The 25153-nt window shown below is 48.1% G+C and overlaps 2 protein-coding genes across 4 annotated transcripts in view; one reads left to right on the forward strand and one right to left on the reverse strand.

Moving 5' to 3' along the window:
- Positions 1–7233, reverse strand: part of PEX1 (peroxisomal biogenesis factor 1) — a 793672-nt gene extending 786439 nt beyond the window's left edge. Inside the window, exon 1 of one of the 3 annotated variants that reach the window (XM_086941864.1) lies at positions 6919–7233. In XM_086941864.1, the coding sequence (XP_086797990.1) occupies positions 6919–7035 (117 nt within the window). In that variant the 5' untranslated portion in view covers positions 7036–7233. Of the gene's footprint in view, positions 1–6913 lie in introns of all 3 variants that reach the window. The other 2 variants (XM_086941865.1, XM_086941863.1) reach the window with 2 other exon arrangements.
- Positions 7234–7655: 422 nt separating this feature from the next.
- The window catches only part of RBM48 (RNA binding motif protein 48), a 106177-nt gene continuing 88679 nt past the window's right edge, over positions 7656–25153 (forward strand). Inside the window, exon 1 of the mRNA XM_086941866.1 lies at positions 7656–7897. Coding sequence (XP_086797992.1) covers positions 7775–7897 — 123 coding nt within the window. The 5' untranslated portion in view covers positions 7656–7774. The remainder of the gene's footprint in view (positions 7898–25153) is intronic.

A 25153-nucleotide genomic window follows, 5' to 3' on the forward strand; every position in this document is an offset into this window, starting at 1 on the left:
GGATGACATGATCAGTTGTCTGACGGGAACGCGACGATTTTCCAAACTAGACCCGTGCAAAGGGTACCACCAACTGGAACTGGACCAACAATCAAGGTACATAACTACGTTCTCGACACACTTAGGCCTGTTTCGCTACAAACGGCTACGTTTCGGGATCTCATCGGCAGCTGAGATTTTCCAAGAAACAATAAGGCAAATAATAAGACCAATAAAGAACAGCCTCAATTACAGTGACGACATCCTGGTATTTGGAAAGTCTGATGAGGAACATGACAAAGCACTAAGAGAAGTATGCTCACAGCTGGAAGAAGTAGGCCTAACGGTAAATGAAAAGAAGTGTGAACTGGGAAGAGAGAAACCAGTGTTTTTCTAACACATCTTCTCGAAAAAGGGAATGAGGCCAGATCGCAGCAAGGTAGAGACCCTAGAGAAGGCAAAACAACCAAAGGATGTAGCTGAGGTACGGTCATTCCTCGGACTTGCCAGCTATTGCGCACGGTACATCAAGGACTTCGCAACAGTGAGCACACCACTGCGCGAGCTCACGAAGCAAGGGCAAACGTTTGAATGGACCACAGAGTGCAGCAAGGCGTTTGAAGAAATAAGGGAGTCAGTGACGGCAGTAGACCACCTGGCGTACTTTGACCCAGACCTATACACCAAACTAATAGTGGATGCCAGCCCCGTGGGCCTGGGCGCAATACTGGCACAACACAAACATGAAAAAGACTCGCCACGACGGGTCGTGGCCTATGGAAGCAAACGTTTGTCTGACGTTGAGAGAGCGTACTCTCAACCGGAAAAGGAGAGTCTGGCTGTGGTGTGGGCATGTGAACACTACCACATGTTCATCTATGGGAAGCCGTTCACGATTGTAACTGACCACCCAGGGGGGTGGAATTCATATCGCCCGACGCCCGAGACATGTTGGTTTCTGTCAAGGGCAAGAAGATTTAATGTGGATTTTGCCCGACGGACAACTAGATATTAACTAACCATAAACAGGATAAAGCTGTTGCACTCTGGTGTACACAGACAGTCACAAAAGCATAATGAAATTCAATCAGCATGGGAAAAGTATCAAGACCTGAATTGGACTAGAAACCCAAGATTTTAGCCGGGTAATTGCCAAGGAAATTCTTTAAAACCACTCAGCAGGAAACTGCATTCTTGCTGCGAGGGTGTGTTTAGGGCCAGGCACTGTTTTGCTATTGGCCGCGAGGCGCCACACACTGTTCGTGAGGCAGTGAAGGAGGGAGAAGACAATGCAGTTTCGTATAATTCATCTTCAGAAGCAGCTGGTAAGAGGCTGGGAGGGGTTCTCGCCACACCAAATCTCGTTGCTCTCAGCTGACATGTTTATGACAGAGTTTACTGCCTGCCTCCCCTTAAAGCTTGCGCCTCGTGGTTCTGACGTCTGTGCCCCCTTTCAGCTATTAGTTCCCCCAGGGCCTCTGATGCCTGCTCTCGTTGGTGTTTTCTTGCACTCGGGTTCCAATATCCGCCCCAGGCCTGATGGAGGTGTTTCTCTCTTTCCCTCCCCATCAGGCTTCCTATGAACATGGCTCGTGTCACATAACGCACTTGCGCTCATTCTTTCCCCTCAAACCCATCTCTCACATATTTGCTCCTGCCAGGCGTCTGATGTCCAATATTCAGACTAAGGGAAACATGCAGTGTGTCAGATCGATTTATGTGTTTACACTTGTGTGCTTAGGGGCCTAGGTTTGTGTGCAAGGGTGTATGGATATGGTCACTGCAGCACAGAGTCACTCACAATCTGTCTTTTGAAAGCTATTTATTTTCTCTACAAGTGCCAAAATAAGTGAATGTCACTACCTGCACTAAAACTCTTAAACCAGCAGGCCATCAGCCGTCAACCAGCTGTCAAGAGGGCCCACATCTCCAATATAGGCTACATTTCTCCATTCTTCCCTGAACAGAGAGCGTATGGAACCTGTCTGTTTTTCCCCTGTGTTGATTCCAGAAGGCAAGTCCACCTTCCTAATAGCACTTAATGCAACTGCTTGATATCATGCACTGACCAGGCAACAGGATAAACCATTTGGGTACTGTTTTGCTGCATGGTAGGCCTGCTGAATGTGTTTGCTGCAGTGTGCCTGTGTGTATTTGTTTACAGGGTTCGCATATCTGTAGTTACGTGCTATCAGCAGATTGTGTAGGGTAGAATTGTGCACATTTGGAAGGTGTCTGTTTGTCATTGCAATGTTGAGTGTATGTGTGGTACACGTGTCTCTGCATTGGGTTGTGTGTGTATCAAAGTGGGAAGGTGTGTGCATGTGTGTACCTCAAGGTCTGTCTCTCTGTGTCGGAGTATGTGTCTGCAGGGACTTTCTCTGCATACTCTGTGTGTCTGTGCAAGGGGGTTTGTGTTTTTCAATAATGTGTGCTCTGTTCCAGGGTGTGTGTATCAGTGCCAGGATGTGCGGGTGTCACTCCCAGAGTGTGTCTGTCTCTACAGGGAGGGTTTGTGTGTCTGCCAGGGAAACTTTGTCTCTAGTTGGGTACTGTGTCTTAAGGGGGGTGTGTGTGTCTCTCAAGAAGTGTGCATCTGCCGTATCATGTGTGCAGGGTCTCATGTGTGTCTGCAGGGTTTCATGTGTGTCTTCACTATTGTGTATGTCTCAGAAGGGCTCGTGCATCTGTGCAGTGGCAGTGTGTGTTTAGTGGCCTTCTGTGTCTGAGCAGTGGGTTTGTGTGTGCAGTCCGAGGGATACTGAGTCACAGTGCTACTACTGGGTTAAGGCAGGACTACAAATGGCCTTTGACTGTATTGCAGAGATGACTTTCCAATGTTCCTTAGGGCTGGTGAATAAAATTCACCCATAATCAAGCTGTTCACATTTTGGCCCGATATATTACTCTGAAGCAAATTGGCTTCAATGTACCCAAATATTTTGCTGTGAGAAAAGGGGACAATCTCATGAATTGGAAATAATTTGCTTCAAAATCATATTGCAGAGATCATAGTTTATAAAAAGCATTAAGTGCTGTGAGCTATCTTCAGGCTCTTCAATCACTGACCAACCGAGACAACACAATTTAATATTAAATTCCATTTTTTTTTCTTTTTTTTGCTTTGACTGGTCCTCACCTACATCATTTATTTCTCTCCATTTGTTCTACTAATTCAAACTGTTACTGAAAAATCCTATATTAATAGAATTTATTAGCTACTCCATAAGTGAGCTCCCTCAGCGGTATTAGTGACTACGAGAGGGATTTATTTTTTCTCTTATAGAATCTCCATGTGCTTTTCTCACAGCTGTAAGTGTTGTTATAGCCATCATTCAGAGCACCTTCAACTAGCGATGGGGAAAAAAATGTTTAATCTCCGGGAGAGTAAATTCACCTATGTAGTCAAGGTGTGAGGGGGCTTCAACTTTGCCCATAAGCTCCTCAGTTGTGAGGGAGCTTTTTGCAGCTCCCCTTACAGTATAGAGTGAATGAGAGGTTATTAATCCTCCCCTATTAGCCCTCTTTTCTCTAGGTGGCTTTAAAGGAGAACCTTCCATTTCTCTTAAAGTTATCCCAGCATAATGGAGGCATGTGTGGAAATTTTCCAGTCCCTCTGCAGTGAACTCCCCTATATGCCAAGAATGGCTGAGAGAGATAATCGTATAATTACTGGTTCCGCCTCCTCATCTTCCTCATGCACTTTCAAAGGGCCACATTAAGTCAAAGTAATTACGCAGGTTTCTTTCTGTATCAACCTGTCCTTTTTGTGAAATCACTGATGACACTTTAGTGATGAGAGAGATGGACAATGGCTTTGTATCTTGGGTTCTAGAGGGCATGTGCTTAAGTACCTCTCCCCAGCACGGAGGTCCTGCATGTCATGCTTCCTTGCTTTTAATGCATCACTGCATTTCCTTATTCTACTTCTGTGGATGTCGCAGGCCCAATCAGAAAACAGCTGTGAGATCTGTTCATCTGACCGAGGAGGTTATAATCCTCTCACTGTGCCTTGTTACAACTAACACCCTTACATACACCAATTTTCGAAAACAGACCCCCCTCATTATATCAGCAGTGCATATTAGACACAACTGCTAGCACCATCCTGTGCATAGCATGGTAACAGGCCATTCAGTTGTGTCAGTATTTTCTCTTCAACAGCACATCCAGAGTGAGCTACGCGAGCACATCAACTTGTAGTACACGTTTGACAACTCTTGGCCCAATCATGCCCACAACGCAGCCTTATAATGTACCACCTTAATGGTACATGCATTCAATCTATGCTGCATCGATATCCACTTCCCAATATACATATAAACCATCCTGAAAACAATAACTTAAAAACTTACCACACCCAAATACAGATAATATATTAAAGCTATATAATGGGCAAATGTTTTCATGTTCGCCCTTGTGATTGATGTTATCGATAGGTGGGACAAGTTGATTTTTTTTTAGGACAAGTAGATTTGAGTTGCATTTCGTCCATAGGACAAGCAGTTTATTTTATAAATTCCACACCCCTGCCACCAGGCCCTAGTAACCATATACGGACACCCCAGTGCCAAAATACCACCAAGGATTGAGCGGTGGGGGATAAGATTGATGAACTACAATTTCAAAGTAGTTCACAAACCTGGAAAAGAGCAAAACCCGGCTGACTACATGTCACGACACCCACTTCCCCATCGACAAGATGGCACTACCATGGCCGAAGAATATCTAAACTTCATCCTCAAACAAAACACGCCGACGTCAATAACGATTGCCGAACTAGAACAAGAAACAAAGAGAGACCAGACAATGCAGGCAATCGGGAGAGTAGTGCGACAACAGAGATGGAGACCCATCAACAATAACAGCCCCACAGAAGAAGGGGTAGTAAAAGAAGAAATGCTAGCCTTCAGGAAAATAAGTGAATAACTATCTGAAACAGAGAACGGAATATTAATGAGGGGATCCAGAATAGTGATACCATACAGACTGAGGAAGAGAACAATTGAACTAGCTCACGAATCCCATCGAGGCATTGTAGCAACAAAGAAGATGTTGAGGGAAAAAGTGTGGTTCCCAGGACTGGATGGAATGGTGGAAGAAGCAGTAGCACACTGCCATATGTGTCAAGTGACGGGACCGCCATCAAAACCAGCACCGCTACAAATGTCGGAACTGCCTCAGGTGGTATGGACTGAGCTGGCGGCAGATTTCTATGGGCCATTAGAGACTGGAAACTACCTGTTGGTTGTAATTGACAAGTTCTCAAGGTTCCCAATTGTAAGGCAAATATCATCGACATCAGCAAGTGCCACACTACCAGTGCTAGACGACATTTTCGCTGCCTGGGGCTCCCCACAAACATTAAAGACGGACAACGGCCCTCCATTTTAAGGAGAAGAATTTCGTCGATTCATGGAATATCTGGGGATCAAGCATCGGAAGATAACACCTCTGTGGCCACAGGCCAACGGGATGGCAGAGCGATTTATGGGGACTATAAAGAAAGCCATCCAAAGAGCTAAACTAACCCAAATATCGACTGGACAGCTACTGTGCCAGGTGTTGAGAGATTACAGAAAAACACCCCAAACAACTCCACAGGTCGATGCCAAGTGGAACTGGTGCTAGGACGATCGAGCAGGACAAGACTGCCACAAATGGACGCCAAAATGAGCAAGGATCGGAGCGAGATCGCGGAAAGAGACCACGAAGCCAAGAGAAAAATGAAAGAATATGCCGATCAGCGGAGGCACGCATCGGAATCGAAGTTAAATGAAGGAGACCTGGTGGTGGTGAGACAGAGACAACAACGGAAATCGGACAGCCCATTCTCCAAAGATCCGCTGGTAGTGACTAAAGTAAAGGGATCAATGGTAACAGCCGTTTCTGACCACCAAAGGATAACGAGAAACAGCTCTCACTTCAAGGAGCTCAAGGCGGAAGAAGAAGAATCAGCAGCAGCACCACCACCAAAGGTGGAAGACAGAGAACAAGGAGTCGATGGAGAGACAAGACCAAGAAGAGCATGCAGAAAGCCACAAAGACTCATTGAAGAGATGTAGAACGAATATCTCTCTCTCTATATATATCTTTTTTTTTTTTTTAAATGTATCAGAAACATTTGTTTGCGACAAAGGGGGAGATGTAGTGACCTGACACTTAAGACGACGACTGACCATAGGGCACTAGGACCCTGTGGGTCATGAGGGCAGTGACCAGGGCACTGGACACCACATCCTGTTAGGGACAGGAAGTGGACAGACACAACCCGGACTGACCAGAGGACGGACGTGCAGAGGCTCGCTCCTGTACACATAATAAAGAAGCTCATATCCACCAAACTGTGTCCAGTGTTTGGTGTGCCCGCTGCCCTGTCATCAGGATATGACACTTGGGTCAGGCACTAAATTGTTTTATGGTTTGAATATGTGCACATTATAATGAGCATAATATTATGTATGTTATTAATGGTTGCCCCAAATAATGTATCCACTGGCATCATTCTGTAAGTCTATTTCTCCAACTACTTTTCCAATGTTTTTTAAATAGATTACATTCTACCGTTTTGCACAATAGTGTGTTCCCCTATGTATGTAACTTGTACATTCTATACAATGTGTGCTTTCTGCGAAAAGTGGAGACCTGATATTTACGGAGTTTCGTGCGCACTGCACAGAACCCCAACGCATACAATTAAAAAGCTCTAACCCATCCAAAAACTGAATTATGCCGAACTACCTAGAATTAATTGTTCACACCGCAGAATGTGGTAACAATCCTTCTAGTATTTACTGACCTTTAGGATGACCCCTTTATGGGACTGAAATAATCCTTTTTTACTTTTGCACAATTTGAACCACTAGAGCCTGTGTGGGAGTGCAGGTGCAACCTTTGACCAGGCCCCAGAGTGCTCTCTACGAGCCAAACATACCTTACCTGATGCAGGCGGAGGTGCGACACTAGGTGAGGCGGAAGGTGCAAGAAGCAGTTTTTGTTGTTTGTGAACCTTAGACATAAGGCCGACACTCCCCCTAGAACACTGCCACCCAGCATCCTTCAACTGCCGACTAGAGGCTGAAGTATCCCTAATACAGAAAAGTACAGCCATTCACTGACAACTGACTCCTGCATGATCCGAATCCTGCGGGTTGGAGGCGTGACCCAAGGTGCCCCACCACCACGTGACAGGTAGAGGGAAAGAATCTAGCGCATGGTGCTGTACCGCGCAAGATCAGTCTCCAGGGTAGTGCGGAGAAACTGCTGTTTTATTTAATCCAACATGGCCGCCAAAACATGTTTGTCCGTTTTCTGTTTCCAATTGGTTGGTATGTAAACATCGACAATTCTGAGATCAGTCTGTAACTGAACGTGTGTGAGTTCTGACTTTGTCAGGTTATTTGGTTCCGCCAATTAGGTTTCATAGCTCAAGGCAGTCTCCAATGTTCTAGCATGAAACTTCGAAGACAGCCTACCATCGATACCAATGTGAGTTAAAAAGCATCAATGTAGTTAGTTTGGTAATTTTACTTGAACGCGAGCGACAAAATAAATAATTACTAGTAGACAATACTATCACTTTTGGTTTAAGAGGGGTAATCGCCCGTATCTCAAGCCCATCTTGCTTGTATAAGCTCCAAATTTACCTATATACCAAAAGGACCCTATGCTACATTACTGACGATGAACAAACCCACTTCCAAGATGGCCGCTTGGTGTGCGAGCCTAACGTTCACATCTTTCAAGCTAATGCTCTATTTGTCCTACTTGAGTTTCTAGTGGGCGAAGGAACGAAATGGAATCACAGACAAGTGGGCAACATCAACAGGTTCTGCAGGTGTGCGGGCACCATGCGCAGCGGGCTGCCTGTCACTCCAGAGCCAAGTACAGAGAAGGGCGCAGGCCAAAGGCGGTGCGGGTACGTACTTCTACTTGTTAGCACAGCCAGGATTGTGCATTATTTAATGCCACATACCCCCATATTACCATTCGTGACATTATTTTTAACTAACAATTTACATTCTAGGAATTGTATGTGCTTGCTTAAACCGATCAAAGTAAATACACGAGTCCTACGAGTACCAGAAAAATAATACATTCCAAACGGGCTAGATTAATGGGGAGCATCTCAAAGTTCAAGGTTTGAGCTATTTTGGTTTACTGCCTGGGGGACAGGGTACCACGAGGGCTCACCCTCTCATCTCTAGTGGAATATCTTTGATGCATGAGCAGCAATTACTAGGTTGGCGTTTTCTTCGACTTCCAGGTTTTCCTGATCTTAGGTCTGCAGTGGCTTTCCATGCAGTGCTTTAAATGGAAAAAAATAAGTGCAGGTACTCACCAAATTGAGATGTGAACTAGGGGGCGGAGTTTGGGGCGGGGCTATGGGGTGGGGCTACTGGAAATGCTAAGGGACCCGGTTAGAGGCAACCATTTAATTTGAGAGAGTTTCAATTGATGTGCAGAATTATATTGAGATGCAAAACATACATTCAGCTGAGCCACTCAATTCAAATTTGCTTCTAATCTAGCCTGAGAACAATTGGATTTCGCTTCACTAAATAGACCAACAATCTTCACAGCAGCTAAGTCTACTCATAAAACCCAGCAAAAGTGAGGAAAGCAGATTAAATCGGAGTAATTGTCCTATTACAGGGTCGCGCCTCAGACTACTGCAGTGTCAGTGCCTTCTCAGAAGAAAAAGAGTGGGTGCCAAAAATAATACTGTTGGACTACAGCACTCGGTTTTCACCATCTCCGTGCAAGTCACAGGGGAATTTTGGGGACCAAAGAGATGCACCAGCTTGGCCAAAATATCAATGAAGCTTCTTGTACTGAAAAAGTTCACAAAAACGAAGTACAGAATTTAGACCAATAAAATACTACTTTAGAAAATCTAAATTACTTTGGTTTAAGATGCTAGGTTCTTTCCTAAATCAGGTGGCCTTGTGAGTTCTAGAGCTTTAAGGTACAGACTGCCAACTCATGGTCTTAGAGAACTTATGATATTCCGTGGTCGGAGAAAAACAATTCACAAAGTGCTCAGTAGTACGGTTTGATCATTATTGAGGTAAAGTGGATAGTTTCTCTTCAACTAGAGCACAGGGCTGGACTGAGAACCAAAACCGGCCCTGGCACAGTGCTCGGCCGGAAACCGCCACCCCCGAGGGGGGTTAGGGGTGCGACCGCGCTCGTTGCCAGGGCCGGTTTTCGCTGCAAAAATGGCCCTGTAACAAATACCAACCAAACCAAAACCGGCCCCCACCCTTGCAGCGCAGTGGGGGATTGCCCGGTGCCTGAAACATCCAGTCCGGGCCTGCTAGAGCATTAAACCTTAAAATCAATTACCCAATGTTAGACCTGTCTGGCTCTTTGGCGAAGTCCCTCCTAACTTTTATTTATTTTGTCCCCTTTTTGCCCCTCATACCCTTGTTAATTTTTGTGTCTACTGACTTTTTGCAGGTGCTGGCCAGGGGGATAGGTGTTCTTTCCCCCCCTTGTAATCTTTTACCTCAGGCCCAGAGGCCTGTGCTGTCAGGAAACCTCATGTTGTCACAAAATGGAGGGCCCTAACTGTCACCAACTGCCACACCATAGTCAGCCCCATAGGATAACATTAGGTCTTCCAGAACCTTCTGGACCCTACTGGACTCTGTGAGGCTAGGCTATAAAAGGGCAGGGGGCAGGAGGCCATTTTGTGTAGTCCAGTGTGAGAGGAGAGAGGCTGCAGTGTGAGGAGGAGGACGCGCTAGGAGAAGCTAGTTGGTTTCATTAACTGACAGCATCTTTCAGAGGACGTTCCCCCTTGTGCTGCTGACCGAACCCTACCATTGGCCTGAAACCGATCTGGTCCAGTCAAGTAACCAGGGACTTTGGACCTCTCCCCAGACGGCTGTGTCCCACCTTCACCCCTTCGTTCCCTCTTGGGGTTACTAATTGGCTCCCCGCCTTCCTGCTGAAGCCCTTGCCTACCCGGTTGAGAGGAGCGGTGCCTGGGTTGTCTGGATATCCTCGGGAGCCTGAGGCGTCTTTGTCCTGAAGGGTGTGAGGAACCTGTGAAGGAGTGCAGTCGGCAGGAGAGCGCTGCCGCTCGTTATCTAAACTGCGCGGCGGAAGAGGAAGTAAGCCGCTGTCTCCCCCGCGCAAGTGCAGGAGCGAGTGTCTTCCGACGAAAGGAGGCGGTGCCGCTAATCTCCCTGCATCTGCGCGGCTAAGGTCTGCCCCTGTGAGGCGCGAGTGCCGATTGGCGACAGGAGGCGTTGCAGGCTGTGCCGCTAGTCTCCCCGCATCTGCGCGGCCGAGGACTGCCCTGGGAGACGCGAGGGATTCCTCAGAGGCGGCGCGCCTCAAGTCACCCCAGCGGAGCTGGCCTAGAGAGGAGCGGGAACCTTTAGTCTCCGCTGATCGAGCGGTCGCCAGCCTGCCCAGCGCTCGATTCAGCAAGTGTGAGGAAGCGAAGGGCCATCACGATTGAACCTCCCCACCCCAGCGCTGAGATCAAAAGGCTGGCTGGGCGGGGATAGGTGGCTGCTTCTGCCACTGGTGTTGTTCGGTGGTGCCGGCTGAGAGCCCTACCCCCTGTGGACTGGGGCAGGACCAGAAATTCAAATACAGTAAGGAGGAGTGGGAGGGGTGAGGAAGAATAGGGCTGAGCCCTTGCTGGTGTGGTGATTTATCCTACGTGCTAACGCCTAACTAGGTGCCTTGATAACTTGTCAACTTTACATTTAAACTGTGCCAGAGAAGGTGTGAGGGAGGTTAACCTCATTTCCCCAACCTAACTTTCTACAAATCTAGGGAAGCAGATATTAAGCCAGTCATCAGAGGGGAACCTAGGCTGAAGTGAGAGAAGTGCACTGACTGTTCTGGTTACAGGGGAAATCCCTTCAAATCCTCATAGCCATCGTTGTGGTGAATAGTGAACGTGTGAAATACCTGCACTAAACTCCGTGCGTGCACTCTAGCCCTGTGTTAAGGGGTGAGAGATCTTAGCCCTGTGGTGGGGGAGTATCCAGTGACTTGGCAGGTTAATGTGATGAGCTATTGATGACACTGTTTATTAATGTATAGTGACATTGTTTAGTATAAATCTGTTGGGACACCTTTAATTTCTAAAGGAAGCCATACTGAATCCTTGACATTTGTATGCTTTGAACTGTAATTTTCTCCACAGAAGGAAGAGTGCTATTTATTTCTCTAAATCAAAGGTATAATCGCTATTCTGGAGAAGAACTGAAATGTATTACACTGTATAATTTGAAACTAAAGAGCATATTATTTTTATAAAGCAGCACGTATTTTCACATAATTTTGGTGTAGAGTTTTCTTTTTGAGTGCTATTGCGTGGAATTACTTTTGGGTGGTCTGCAACCTCTACACTGTGCCTCTGTTATGTTAGTCTTGCCCTAGGCCAGGCTACCTAATTCCAACACCCAACAAATAACTAAACATTTGCTTTAGGCAACACACTTGACACACAAACGAAGAAAACCTATTTACTGGTTCACTCACAGAGAATTATTGCTGTACTTCTGAACACAACCTATTTTCCCACAAAGCAAACTTCACTCTTAATTTGAGCCGGAGTATTTTTTACTGAAAAAGAAAAATGTTGCTTCTGGTTGTAATGCCCCCTGCATTCTTCACATCCAACGAACATGGCAAAAGACAACGTCTCAAATGTTCCACGACTCTCCGGGGACTTGCATTTTGGGAATTTCTCTTAATAAGCTCTTCGTGTTTGATTCTATCTCAACCTGCTGGGCGAGCAGGAAATCCTCACAGTGTAGCTAGCAGAAAGGGTGACAGAAATCTGCATCCGAGGCTGGGGGCCGTTCGCTCATCAGTCCTATCGATGACGTGCCTCCATCAGAGTTTAAGCACTATTCAATACATATTCAGATCAACTAGCAATTTTTTTTTGTTGACCTCCAAATCTCCGCCGGGGTACTTAGCTAAGCTGGAGTCTGATGCGATCCAACGCACATCCCATTTCATATGTGTTTAGCCATGGTGGATAATTGTGCCTGTGTGATCATGATGTGACATCATTCACCGATTTGAAGCTTCTCAATGAGGCCGTAATTTACATAAATTTGAACTTGTACTCGTGCAGCAGCAATGGATCAGCAATAACACTAGTATTGTGAAGTGAGGCGTGTGTTTTGTTTCTTTTCTCCACATAGCCAGTGTCTTGTGTTCATAAATATGCAATTGCTCAAAAACACCAGTGTAAATGTCAAGCATCCAGCGGTCCTTCTCCTAAAGCCCGCAGCAGCGCTGTCGTAGTTTGTTTCAGCAAGTTCACAGCCCCGTGTTTATGTCCTGAGAAATGGATTCAGCCTAATAAAACTACCAAAAGCAAGCACATTGACAAGCGCAAGCCTAAACGAGCGCGCACTTAGGACCCGGCCCCCCGGCCCCCGCCCCTACCTCCTCTAGAGTTCCTGGCGGCTGGTCAGCCCAATGGGGTGGCCGGCCGCGTAAGTCCTTCCGGGGTATCTGGCGACGCGTTTCCGGTGGGGCAGAGGGCGGGGACTGGGGACCTATTTAGGTCCCTGGGGCAGGGACCTCAGTCTCTTCGCCCTCGCTCACACCGGACCGGTTGCTGGACGCAGAAGCGCCCCCCCCTCACTTCCCGCCTTTTCCAGTTTAACTAGTTAACTACCAAGTTATGGTAGCCTGGTCCGGGGGTGGCGCTGAGAGCAGAGTCGGGGTAGCGTGGCGTCCGGCCAAGCGGCGGCGGAGAGCAGAGGAGGCGCGCGCGCCCGGTTCACGTGGCGGCGAAGAAGCGCAGAGTTCTTCTGAAGAGAACCAGCTCGGCAGGTGAGGTGTCGGGGGTCCCGGGGAGCTGTTGGCAGCCGTGGGGGCGGTGAGGGGCTCTTTGTTTAAAAACTGTTTGGCTTGGATCTTGTCCTGTGGCCCGCGGCTGCCTGCAGAGTCCCGCGTCCTGGTTGCAGTGCGCACCGGCATCTTAGCTCCCGACCTGGGGGGCCCAGGGATAGGGGCCATCATCAAGTAGTAATGAAGGGAATTTATTGAGCTTTCCTCGGGGGGCTGGCGCTGCACTGTTAATTAAAAGCAGAGCCGAGCCTGGGCGGGAGAAAGCATGCTGTGTCAATATTTGCCGGAGTTTCCAGCTCTCAGATCGGCGGTCTCATCACGGCAAGTAAAACGCTTATCTTTCTAATAGTAGCTATCATAAAATGAAATCCCGCTGTCGTCTTCTCGCCCCGTGCAGCTGGCTTGTAAGTCTAACTTTCAAGGACAACACATCGGTTCTGTCTCATAGCGAGGGCCTGTCCAACATCCATCCTCAGGGGACAAACCCGGGCCAGGGAGGAGCAGCGGGTCCTGTCTGGGACGGATGCCCATGGGGCAAGGTGTTCCCGTGTTTCCTGGGCGGCACTTAGGCCGGTCTGATGAGAGCCGTGTAGTTCGAGGCGGGGGCGAGCCAACGGGCGAGGGGCAGCACACCGCGAGTGGTGCTTACAGGGCTATGACTAGTCGGTGTCGGGATAGTGCCTTCATTCGAGTCTGGGCTTTGAGGGGGAAAGCAGGAGGGCAGATGCACATCAAATCGATCACCAGGTAGTGGGGCACATTTCAAGAATGCACGAAGGGCCCAGGACGCATGTGGTGCAGGGCATACACAGTCAACAAAAGGACTGGAGCTGTTAGTGCAGTTATGATGCAATACTGGTGATTTGGGAGGTCGATGTGCGTGAGAGCTTGAGTTAGGCTATGGCGCAAGCTGATTTGTCAAAAGTTATACCAATTTTCCAAGTAAATAAATACACCATGTTAGGTCTCACTACAAGTGTCGATGATATTCAGCCCACCCCTGAACCCTATAGCACACACGGCAGGCAATTTCCTGGGGAATGCATGTTATGCTCAAGCAGGACCAACAATGTTAGCTCCAACTACGGTAGAAAAGTAAAGAAAAGTTAATGAGCAGAAACACACCAAAACGATTCTAATGTGATAAGTACTGCCTGAAGCCTTTTGAGGCGTTTTTTGTTCGCACTTGGAAAATTTCTGCAGACAAAGTTAGGAATGTTACAACGGGGGTGTTTTTAAGGTAAACTTGGATGAGTTAGCTAACATGTTTTAAGTGAATTGGAAAGAATTATTGTTTTGATTTAGCTTTAGTACAACAAGCTTCCCTCCAGCGCATAAGGCGGGTCACGTGGTGGTATGTGTTTACTGTGTTACCGAGCAATGGTCAGTAAAGTATTTGCCTACTAGTCTATCCACCAAAACATCTGTCAAGTTTAAACATAATTAGAGAACGTTAAATATGGAGGTTTTTTGTTCCAAATGTGAGGCCAACGTGTCCTTCGGTAGCTAGACGATAAATCCAGGTGGGGGGGGGGAGTTTCAGCCCAAATTAACAGGACGCGTATCGAGGGCGGGAAGGTTTTATTTAAATTGACCTACAAGCTAAAACAGTCTCTCGCGTATCGAGGGCGGGAAGGTTTTATTTAAACTGACCTACAAGCTAAAACAGTCTCTTGGGGTTTAATAAGTACGTTTGCGTTGGGGTTTTCCTCATGTAATAAGGACTGGGGGAGCAGAGGTTTGAGGAGGCAGTGCACCTACTTCGAACTGGTAACCATCATCACACGGATGAGTGTTATTCGTCCTAATATTTATGAACCTCCCGCCATTTCTTTGGCCTGGGCCTCGGGAGGCCTTGGAAATTAGGCGGCTGGGTGGCCGCTGCATTCTCACGTGAATATTTATTTGCCATAGTCCATCATCTGGGCCTGGGGATGTCACCGAAATTACGCAATTGCGCGGCCGCAGCGTTTTTTCACATACATATGGTTGGGCTGCATTTGCCACATAATCCATCATCTGCTGCCTATGGTGATCAAAATATTTATATAAGTACTAGCGCGAAAGGTGCAATGGGGCAACAAACACAGTGGGCCATATTACTAGGAAGTGTGATAAGCGTGGCTGGTCACGTTTTTATGTTTCTGGGGGATCTCTTGAGGTATTAAGCTGGTCCTAGAGAGATGAGACCTAAACCTGGTGAGTGTTCTCAATTATACACAAAGGGGGAATAGGAGGGGCAAAGGTGCTGTGTGGTGCTGCATAATTGGTTTTCTTGTTGCATAATTTGGTCAACCCTGTCATGTATTTTGCACCCCCCCCCCTTTTTTCTTGCCGCTTAAGTGCAGATGACTGGTAAGAAAGTATGGCATTGGCCTATGAGAGGCCTCGTTGAAGATTATTCTGCTAATAAGACACTCTGCTGTTTGTCAGACCTACATCTGTCCTAGTACCAAGCCAAAGCTGGAAATGTGTTTACTGTGCCCTTAGGCTTGTTGGTGAACCGGTCACTTGATCAGGTTGAGTCCCGCGGTGAGGACGTTAGTGGCTGCTCGCCATTAGCGCGGTAGGCGGGGGTAATGTCTGCTTTCTTCCAGAACAGTCTGTGTGCGCCAACTTTGGGCACTGTCGAAGACACAGTTTTTGTCTCCTGGGGTTTAGAGGGGAGTCAGAGCGGGATGATAATACAGTTTATCGCTAAATTCTCGTCCTTAAGAAAGCGAACAAGGGTGCAACCCCCCCCCATCTCCTTTAATAAAGGGCAGCGCAGGCTAACGTGTCTGGGATCAGTAACCTTATTTATTGGGGGGTGCCCGTAATTATACAATTAGCCCCTGAAAAATTACAACGACTCGTAATCTGTGGCGGCGTGCCGTCTCTAGGGCAGATAATGATGCATTAGGTTGTCAATTACACACAACCAAACCAGTTCTGGGTGGACACAAACCCTTTAAATAGTACTGAAGATGGGACCCCCATACTGAGTAGAAATGTTTGCATATGACACGCCAATGCTCCTGGCCACGTGCTTCTGTCGAGGGTCCTCCATAGTTTTGCTAGTTTAATTAATCTGCGCCTGCCGAACGCCAGGTCTAAATAATCCGAAGCTAGCTAACCTCTAGGACAACAAACAGATCTCTGGGTAGTAATCTCTTAGTCAAACTAAGCCATAGCTAGTTCACCTTGCATTGTACTTAACCTTAATAAGAGGGTTCGTAGCTGAACAAATCTCTAGCCAGTGAGCGCTAGTCGTATGAATCAATAACTTGATCAAATTTTATCTTATTACAACTAGCCGCTCTGGTCAGTCATTAGTTATGTTTAATCAACCCATGGGCTAGGGAATCCATGGTATGATCACCTATGAGGAGCTGTCGCTAGTTTTTTTTTTTTTTACTAGTCTACGACTCTCACTACGCCAGTCATAGGATTTGCTAGTAGATTACATGAACGGACGTGTAGCTGGTGTAGGCGCCTGGTATGTGCTTTATAAGTTTAAGCAAAATAAGGCTTGTACTGCAGAACAGACGGCCTCGGTTGATTCATTGAGAATTGGGGCAGTCCCCCTCCCTAGCCACAAGGGTAGGCTCATCATCTGACACTGTGCAAAAGTGGGTACCGTCAGCTGGTTTCGCCTACATATCAAGCCTGGGTGGATGTCGAATGATGTTTTGCAATTTGGCTTGACTGTGCCTGACTTTTCCATTTCTCTCCTGTTTCATCAGGGTACCCTGCCACGGTGGTAGAGTACTGGGGCATTCTCCCCTGACGGTTATGGAAGAGCCGTTGACGGAGTTTGCCGGTCGTGGAAGTGCTGCCACTTAGCATGATGCGATGGTCGGGTATGATACCTTGCGGGGCAGTAGGCCCCTGTGCTCGGTCAAGAGCCTAGAATGTCTCGGGGAGACGACTCGAGGAGGAATGGGCCGGGCAGTGCTCAGCGAAGGGCCACTCGTGTCATATTCCGCACTAGATGGGTTCCGGTGAAGTGAGGTATCACAGGGATGGACCCGGAGTGTGACCAATAGCCTAGAATGTCTCAGGGAGGCAGCAGGAAAGGGACAGGGACCGGGTTGTGCTCAGCGAAGGGCCGCTCGCGTCGCATTCCACAGGGAACGGTCATCAGTGAGGGATGTATCACAATAACGGTATGCAGTTATTGGATATGGGTACAGATCCCTGATTTATAGAATTATCGGTCTTTCAGAGCGCAGGTGGGGAAGGTGACGGACCTGAGGGCCCTGGTCACCTTTGTGGCGGTAGAAAGACCTTGCAACAGTATAATTGACCGACGGAATGGACGGAAGTCCGCCTTGCTTACTCCCTAGGCCAGCACTGAGGGGGGGGAGACGGTAAGCTCTCTGGTGGAAATTATGACCCCGGCTGGGGAGGCTAGGGCGACAGGTTACGAGCCTCCTGGGTCCCTGGGCAGCCTGGTGGTCGGAGGGCGGGCCCCTGGTGAGAACGGACAAGGATCAGAGGTTTGGTGCCCAATCCTCATTGGCGCAGGTGCGGTGCACCTTGCGTGGATGCTCGGCAGGGAAGATGCGAGCTGGATGGCCCATTAGTGCTGGAGGATTAGAATCTTGCTGAAGAAGATAAGGAAAGTCAATAATAAAATTATGTTGATATAAATAATAAAATTATGTTGATATAACCGTGAATAATGAATTTAAATGCATTGTCATGTTTATGAAATGTCAATCAATAAACATGGCCGTTTTTACACCCACGCAAATCTCTGTTGATGATTTAATGTGGGTATCAGGTTATCAGGAGGGAGCGGGGAGCATGCTGGGGGATCCGGGTCCTATGACAAGCGCAAGCCTAAACTAGCGCGCACTTAGGACCCGGCCCCCGGCCCCCGCCCCTACCTCCTCTAGAGTTCCTGGCGGCTGGTCAGCCCAATGGGGTGGCCGGCCGCGTAAGTCCTTCCGGGGTATCTGGCGACGTGTTTCCGGTGGGGCAGAGGGCGGGGACTGGGGACCTATTTAGGTCCCTGGGGCAGGGACCTCAGTCTCTTCGCCCTCGCTCACACCGGACCGGTTGCTGGACGCAGAAGTGCCCCCCCCTCACTTCCCGCCTTTTCCAGTTTAACTCCCACCCACCCGTCCCTTTAGATCAGTTGTTTAGAGGGGCGTATTGCGGTAGAAAGACCTTGCATCAGTATAATTGACCGACGGAATGGACGGAAGTCCGCCTTGCTTACTCTCTAGGCCAGCACTGAGGGGGGGGAGACGGTAAGCTCTCCGGTGGAAATTATGACCCCGGCTGGGGAGGCTAGGGCGACAGGTTACGAGCCTCCTGGGTCCCTGGGCAGCCTGGTGGTCGGAGGGCGGGCCCCTGGTGAGAACGGACAAGGATCAGAGGTTTGGGGCCCAATCCTCATTGGCGCAGGTGCGGTGCACCTTGCGTGGATGCTCGGCAGGGAAGATGCGAGCTGGATGGCCCCTTAGTGCTGGAGGATTAGAATCTTGCTGAAGAAGATAAGGAAAGTCAATAATAAAATTATGTTGATATAAATAATAAAATTATGTTGATATAACCGTGAATAATGAATTTAAATGCATTGTCATGTTTATGAAATGTCAATCAATAAACATGGCCGTTTTTACACCCACGCAAATCTCTGTTGATGATTTAATGTGGGTATCAGGCTATCAGGAGGGAGCGGGGACCATGCTGGGGGATCCGGGTCCTAACGCTCCTTTCAAATGCAGGCGGAGCAATAAACACAAACCATTTGTCAGGACAAGGGCCAGGGGGGCCTGTAACAGATCAAAGGTTTTGCTTTTCCAAATCGAGTGAAATTTAGCATATACAAGAAGAAGCGTGGCACAGCTAACGAGTTGATCAGTTTTTGAGAAGCACTCTCTGATCGAGTGCTAATCTCCCCTCCTGCTGGCATAGCAGAATACGGCAGCATTTGTTTGGAGTCCGATAAAGAGTCTGCCCACATTACTAAGCCTTGATTCCCACCGACTACAGCGTCACTACCTATCACCACCTTCCTGCTTTATCGGAGTCCAAACAAATGCTGCCGTATTCTGCTATGCCAGCAGGAGGGGAGATTAGCACTCGATCAGAGTTCTTCACGGAAATTGACCAACTCATCACTTGAGCCGCGCTTCTTTTTTGTATATGCAAAATTTCACTGAGCTAGGCTTGCCCCATGAGTACGGGTACTCTCTCTGTACAAAGAAAAGTTCCGGTACTCAAGGCCCGAAAATGTAGAAGTGCCGGTACTCAGTACCGGTGAGTACCGGCCCATTTAAAGCACTGTTTCCATGAACCCTTTGAGGAACCCTTTGCGCGCGTGCAAATAGATCAGATTTTCGTAGGTGAGCAGGGGCTATGTATGGGATAAAGTACCTCATGCCATACATTATAAGGATATCGAAAGTAACAGAGGAGTCCCATTTCTTCATAGAGCAGCGCTCTTCAAACTGTGGTGCGCACTCCCGAGTGGGTCCTTATATGGTTTCCCAGGGTTGTGCTAATGCCTCTACAAGTACATGTAGAATTCAAAATTTGCAAACATACGTGACAAGAATTTTCAATTCTATTAAGGACTAGGAGGCGAGGATTATGCTTTCTCATTTCTTTAATGAAATGCTCAGCAGCCAATAAAAAATAACCAAAACTACATTTCCCACGAACACTAGGGAATGACCATAGAGACTATCGTATAAAAAGTCCCAACATTAGTCCTTCTTCCTCTTTCTTTGTGGAAACAGTTCCAGTCCAAAATGCAATCCCATGTATATCAACAGTAACAGCTCCAAACACGCCGCAGAAATCCAAAGGATTTTGAAATAGAAGTCAGAAGAACACTGGGTCTGTGAACCAGGAAACAAAGGAAAACCAGGAGAAAGATGGTCAACATCACTTCGGATCTGAACCTGAAAAAGACACATCCAAATAATGGAAGATCTTCAAAAGCAATCAAGGGGGGGAAAAAACAAGGAGTAATATAATTGCAACAGCAGTTAAACATTGTACAGTACATAACAATGCAAATGAAGTACAAAAGGTGGGATAATCCTCGCCTCCTAGTCCTTAATAGAATTGAAAATTCTTGTCACGTATGTTTGCAAATTTTGAATTCTATGTCAGGACAGGAGGCTCCGATTATGCTTTTTCAAAGCTGATCCACCACCACAGAAGCAACACTATCAATAGGCTTGTAATAAAATGTTTTGAAAACTGAATCAGAAGACCAATCTGCGGCCTTCTTAATGTAAAAAAGCGTGACACCCATGGAGAAGGCCTTAGAAGCCATAGCCCCTCGTGCAGAATGCGCACCAAACACAGATACATCAATGCCCGCCTCTGACATAAGCCTACGCACCCAGCGTGCCAGAGTAGCGGGAATGACAGGGCGAAATGGTTTTTGTAAGGCAATTAACAATTGACCCTGCATGTCTGATCGCAAAGAAGCAGTACTCACCTCAAAATCCTTAAGGCACTGCACAACACAAAGGTTGGGATGAGTGGGAAAAGAAGGATACGTAATGGAAGTAGTATTAGACTTAGTCCGCCTAGAAAGATGAAAAGTAACACCTTCAGGAGTGAAACAGCGACCCGCAAGATCTAGAGTGGGGACATCTGACACGTTTGCAAGATACAAGGCATAACAACATTGTCAATTTAGCAGACAACTGTTTACGGGATAACAAGAGATTGGATGGCCAAGCCTCCAGGAACCTCAGAACAATGGAAACATCCCATAAAGAGACATATTTAGGAGTGGGAGGTTTCGAAAGACGAATCCCTTTAAGCAATTTGGAAATGAAAGGGTGCTCACCCGCAGGTTTGCCATCAATCTGGACATGGCCAGCGGAAATAGCAGAACGAAAACTATTGACTGTCCTATAAGCCAGGCCTGAGGTGGCCAGGGACGCCAAAAAGTTAAAGATCATACTGATATCCGCTGAAACGGGATCAACTTCCCGTTGAGCACACCAATCACACCACCGCTTCCAAGCACCTTTATATCGTTTGTGAGTATTGGGAGACCAGGCCTCACTAATGAATTTGGAAGCGTCGCTAGAAATGCCCGGGATCGTCCAGCGATCCCCGAGATTCGCCACGCCAGCAGCTGAAGAGAGCCGGACAGAATTAGGGGATGCGGATCTCCGAGAGGATCCAGTAAAAGATTCCGCTTCTGGGGAAGAAGGAGAGGCGGCTCGCAACACATTTCCAGGAGAACCGGGTACCACGCCTGAGCCCTCCAGAGAGGAGCAATCAGAATCAGATTCGCTCGAAATCGTTTGGTGTAAGCCAGAACTCTCGGGAGCATCATGAATGGGGGAAACGCATAGCACAGAGTCGTCGGCCACCGTTGAAGAAAAGCATCCGTGGCCAGGGCTAGCGGATCCGGTCTCCAACTGTAAAACGGTGGGAGTTGCGTGTTGAGGCGAGAAGCAAACAGGTCTAGGTGACACTGACCCCACCGCAGGAGAATGGCACGGAACACTCGAGGGTGCAGCCTCCAGTCGCTGAAATCCCGAAGATGCCTGGAGTGCCAATCCGCAACCTGATTGTTGCGACCCGGAAGATACTCTGCAATAACAGTGATCTTCCGCTGCAGGCAAAAGTGCCAAAAATCCTTGGCTATCTCCGCCAACACCTTGGACCGAGTCCCGCCCAGCTTGTTGACATAGCGGACTGCGGACACATTGTCCATTCGGAGAAGAATGCAGCAACGTGTTTGAAGGGGAGAGAAACACTTGATCGCAAACGAACCCGCTAGGAGTTCCAGACAGTTTATATGGAGAGACAACTCCTGAGGAGACCAACGACCCCCCGTCGATACCGGCCCGCAACGGGCTCCCCAGCCCCACCGACTTCCATCGGATTCGATCACTAATTCCGGTGACGTACCGAATAGGGCTCGACCATTCCAGACCTCCATGTGGTCTAACCACCATTGCATCTCCCACCTCACTTCTTCCATAAGGGGAATTTGGTCCGAATATCTGAGGCCTTTCCGGAGATGCTGGATCTTGAGCCGTTGCATCGCTCTGTAATGAATAGGGCCTGGAAAGATCGCCTGAATGGAAGATGCTAACAGACCTACTACACGTGCCAACGATCTCAATGACACAGTCTGTCTGGAAATAACAGATGTCAACTCCCTCTTGATGTAACGAATCTTCTGGCCGGGCAAAAGAAGCTGGCAAGCAACCGAGTCTATCTGGAAGCCCAGAAAATCTATAGATTGAGTCGGAGTCAAAACTGATTTCGGAACGTTAATCAGAAAACCGAGAGACTGCAAAAGTTCGATGGACCACTCCAGATGTTGTAGAAGCCTGAGAGGACAATCCGCCATAAGGAGAATATCGTCCAGATAAATAATCAATCTGACCCCCCGAGATCGCAGATGTTCCACAACTGGTCTCAGTAGTTTCGTGAAGCACCATGGTGCAGGCGTAAGACCAAACGGGAGAACCTGATATTCGTACCATCTCCCCTGCCACTGAAATTGGAGAAACCGACGATGGGGCTTGTAAATCGGGATCGACAGATACGCGTCCTTCAGATCCAGACGGACCATCCAGTCTCCCTCGCGAAGGAGATCCCGTAAGAGATGGATGCCTTCCATCTTGAAGTGTCGGTACACAACCCCGCCGTTGAAGTCTTTCAGGTTGAGAACCAGGCGAGACCCGCCTCCTTTCTTCTCGACCAGAAAGACTGAGCTGGCAAAGCCCTTTCGGATGACGGATGGTGGGAAGAATCGCCCCTTTCTGTAGTAGAACTTCGATTTCTTCTGAAAGACAAGCTTGATCGTGAAGGGAAAAATGCAAAGGGGGGGGAGGATGGGTCTGATGCAGAGGGTGATAGAACTCTATCTTGAATCCTTGAACAGTTTCTAGCACCCATGCATCGCTGGAGATCATACGCCAGTTTTTTAGGAAATATTGCACCCTGCCCCCCAACATCACATCGCAAGCATGAATCAGGCTCACCTGTAGCGCTGGAGTCCTGGTAATGGCCTTGCTGCCCTCCAGATCGGCCTTTGCCATTCTGTCCTTTTCCTTTGCGGGAGGGGTAGAAATTTGCTCGAGTGAAGTATCCGGTGTCATGTCCTCCACCACGCTGCTGTGGGGCTCCACGCTGGGACTGTTGGTGCGACCCACGGCCTAACGAGCGTCCACGTTGTCGTCCGGCCTTGGCAAAAACCAGACGCATCGCTCGGCGCAACGATGCCTGCGCTTTGTCGATGCCACTGAAGGTGGAGACAAACTTCTTAAGTTCTTTTAAAAAGGGTTGACCAAACAACAGGCCTTGCGCCTCAGGACCCGACTCTGAAGACGACAGTTCCGCCAATTTCGGATCCAACTTCAGCAAGATGGACCGGCGCCTCTCTGAAGAAACTGCGCAATTAACGTTACCTAATTGGCAGATAGCTCTCTGCGCCCACTCAATGAGTTCGTCGGGGTCTACAAGAGCCGACGCTTGCTTCGCTTGAAAGCCAAGTTCTAGAATCTTGGTAAGAGGTGCAAGCATGTCCAGTAATTTATCCTGACACGACCTCCAGGAACGGTCTAGGCCCTTTTTAGGGTCCTTAGAATATTTCTTTAGGTAGGTGACCATCATAGGATCCACCTCCAGAGTGTCTGCCAGGTGGTCTGCAAGATCTGGTCTCGGGCATTCAGAACGGAGCCTGGCCCGAACAGAAGCGTCAAATGGCTGACGAGTGTGCGCTTCTATATAAGCCGCCACAGTTGGGGAGGGCAACCAAGACTACGAATTTGGGTGGACAATATCCGCTGGTTCAAAATTCAGCAGGGACGGACGCTCAGGTGCGTCAACAAAGTGTTCCTTGCGGAGACGCTTCTTGGGCGGGGGAGAATCCTGACCAGAAGAAGTGCGAGCATTATCCGAGTCATCCGTGAACTGAGGCGCAGAAGACTTGGAAGCCTCAGTTGCCAAAGTTTTTGCCAGCTTCTGGAAGTCAGATTTATGAGGAATTAGAGGTGACTTGGAGGTTTTCTGCGAGGCAGGCAACCAGCCCTGCTGCTTAGTATATTGGTTTAGATGACGCTTCAGAGGGTTTATGGCACGAACAAGTGCCTTATTGACCGAGTGCTGGACACCCTTATCCAGCTCTTCCACCAAATTATATTCAAGAGAATCATTATCCTCATCCCCATAGTAGTAGTCATCCTCAGCGTCATAAAATTCCGCCATGGCACTGTAGTGCAACAATTCAAAGCCCACAAGATGACTGTGACAAATTGATAACCCCAAAGCAGGCTTCACAGAGCAGGTAAAAACCAGACTCAGAGACAGTTAAAATGTGGAGGGAGATAAGCCTGCCGAACAAACTCACTCTAGGCAGAGCCTATGCACAAAAACAATACTACCGAAGCTCTTCCTTGAACTCCGGCGTCTACGGTGTCAAAAGTTCACAAGCTGTGGGCGTGAGCGCTCGAAAGAACGTCCCTTCACTTAACCGGCGTGTGGAGAAATTCCCAAGCCGGAAATAACACAGTGCATCCGCGAACTGCTGCCCGTGTAACTCCGGCTCGAGAGCGCTCGCGCTCCCCTCGCGAGCCGGCAACCCCTACTCCCGCTCCACCAAAGGCAACCGGGCACCTGCGGCCAGGCGCAGGGAGGCGAACACGCACTCCCAAGGAACACGCCGCCAACGGACGAGAGAACCCAAGAACCGGCAAATACGAAATCGGAGCCGGAGTGCTCTAAGCATGCACAAGCACCGCGCGCTAGCAAGGCAAAGCAGCGGAACACAAGGCAAGTGCAATACAACAACAATAATGTATTAAATTAGCAAGAGCATGAGAATAAAGATAAAGAGACTTAACTGGCTGCGGAGCAGCAAAGAAAGAGGAAGAAGGACTAATGTTGGGACCTTTTATACAATAGTCTCTATGGTCATTCCCTAGTGTTCATGGGAAATGTAGTTTTGGTTATTTTTTATTGGCTGCTGAGCATTTCATTAAAGAAATGAGAAAGCATAATTGGAGCCTCCTGTCCTGACATAGAAATGAAAGTGTCTGTGTGTTGCTCCTGGCTAAACTCAAAATTGCCATTCACTGGGGTAGCAAACACCCACCCACTGCCAAAGCCTGGTTGAATATTCTAATACACAGCGACACAACAAGTGAAATGTAGGCCACCCTCCAACCCCCGACTTTGAGGCCAAAAGATATCTGGAAACCACTCAGTAACTACCTGCGGACATTGGAAACCGTAGAGCAGAATGCTTGACCCCTACATTTTGTCGTTTTGTTGTTGTTGTTGAGCTTAGCCAGCGCTTGCGCTGTCTGGAAGATCTGTTGTACGTACTTTGTGGGATCTGGCA

This window comes from Lissotriton vulgaris, chromosome 10, assembly GCF_964263255.1.
Source record: "Lissotriton vulgaris chromosome 10, aLisVul1.2, whole genome shotgun sequence".
NCBI classification, from domain to species: Eukaryota; Metazoa; Chordata; class Amphibia; order Caudata; family Salamandridae; genus Lissotriton; species Lissotriton vulgaris.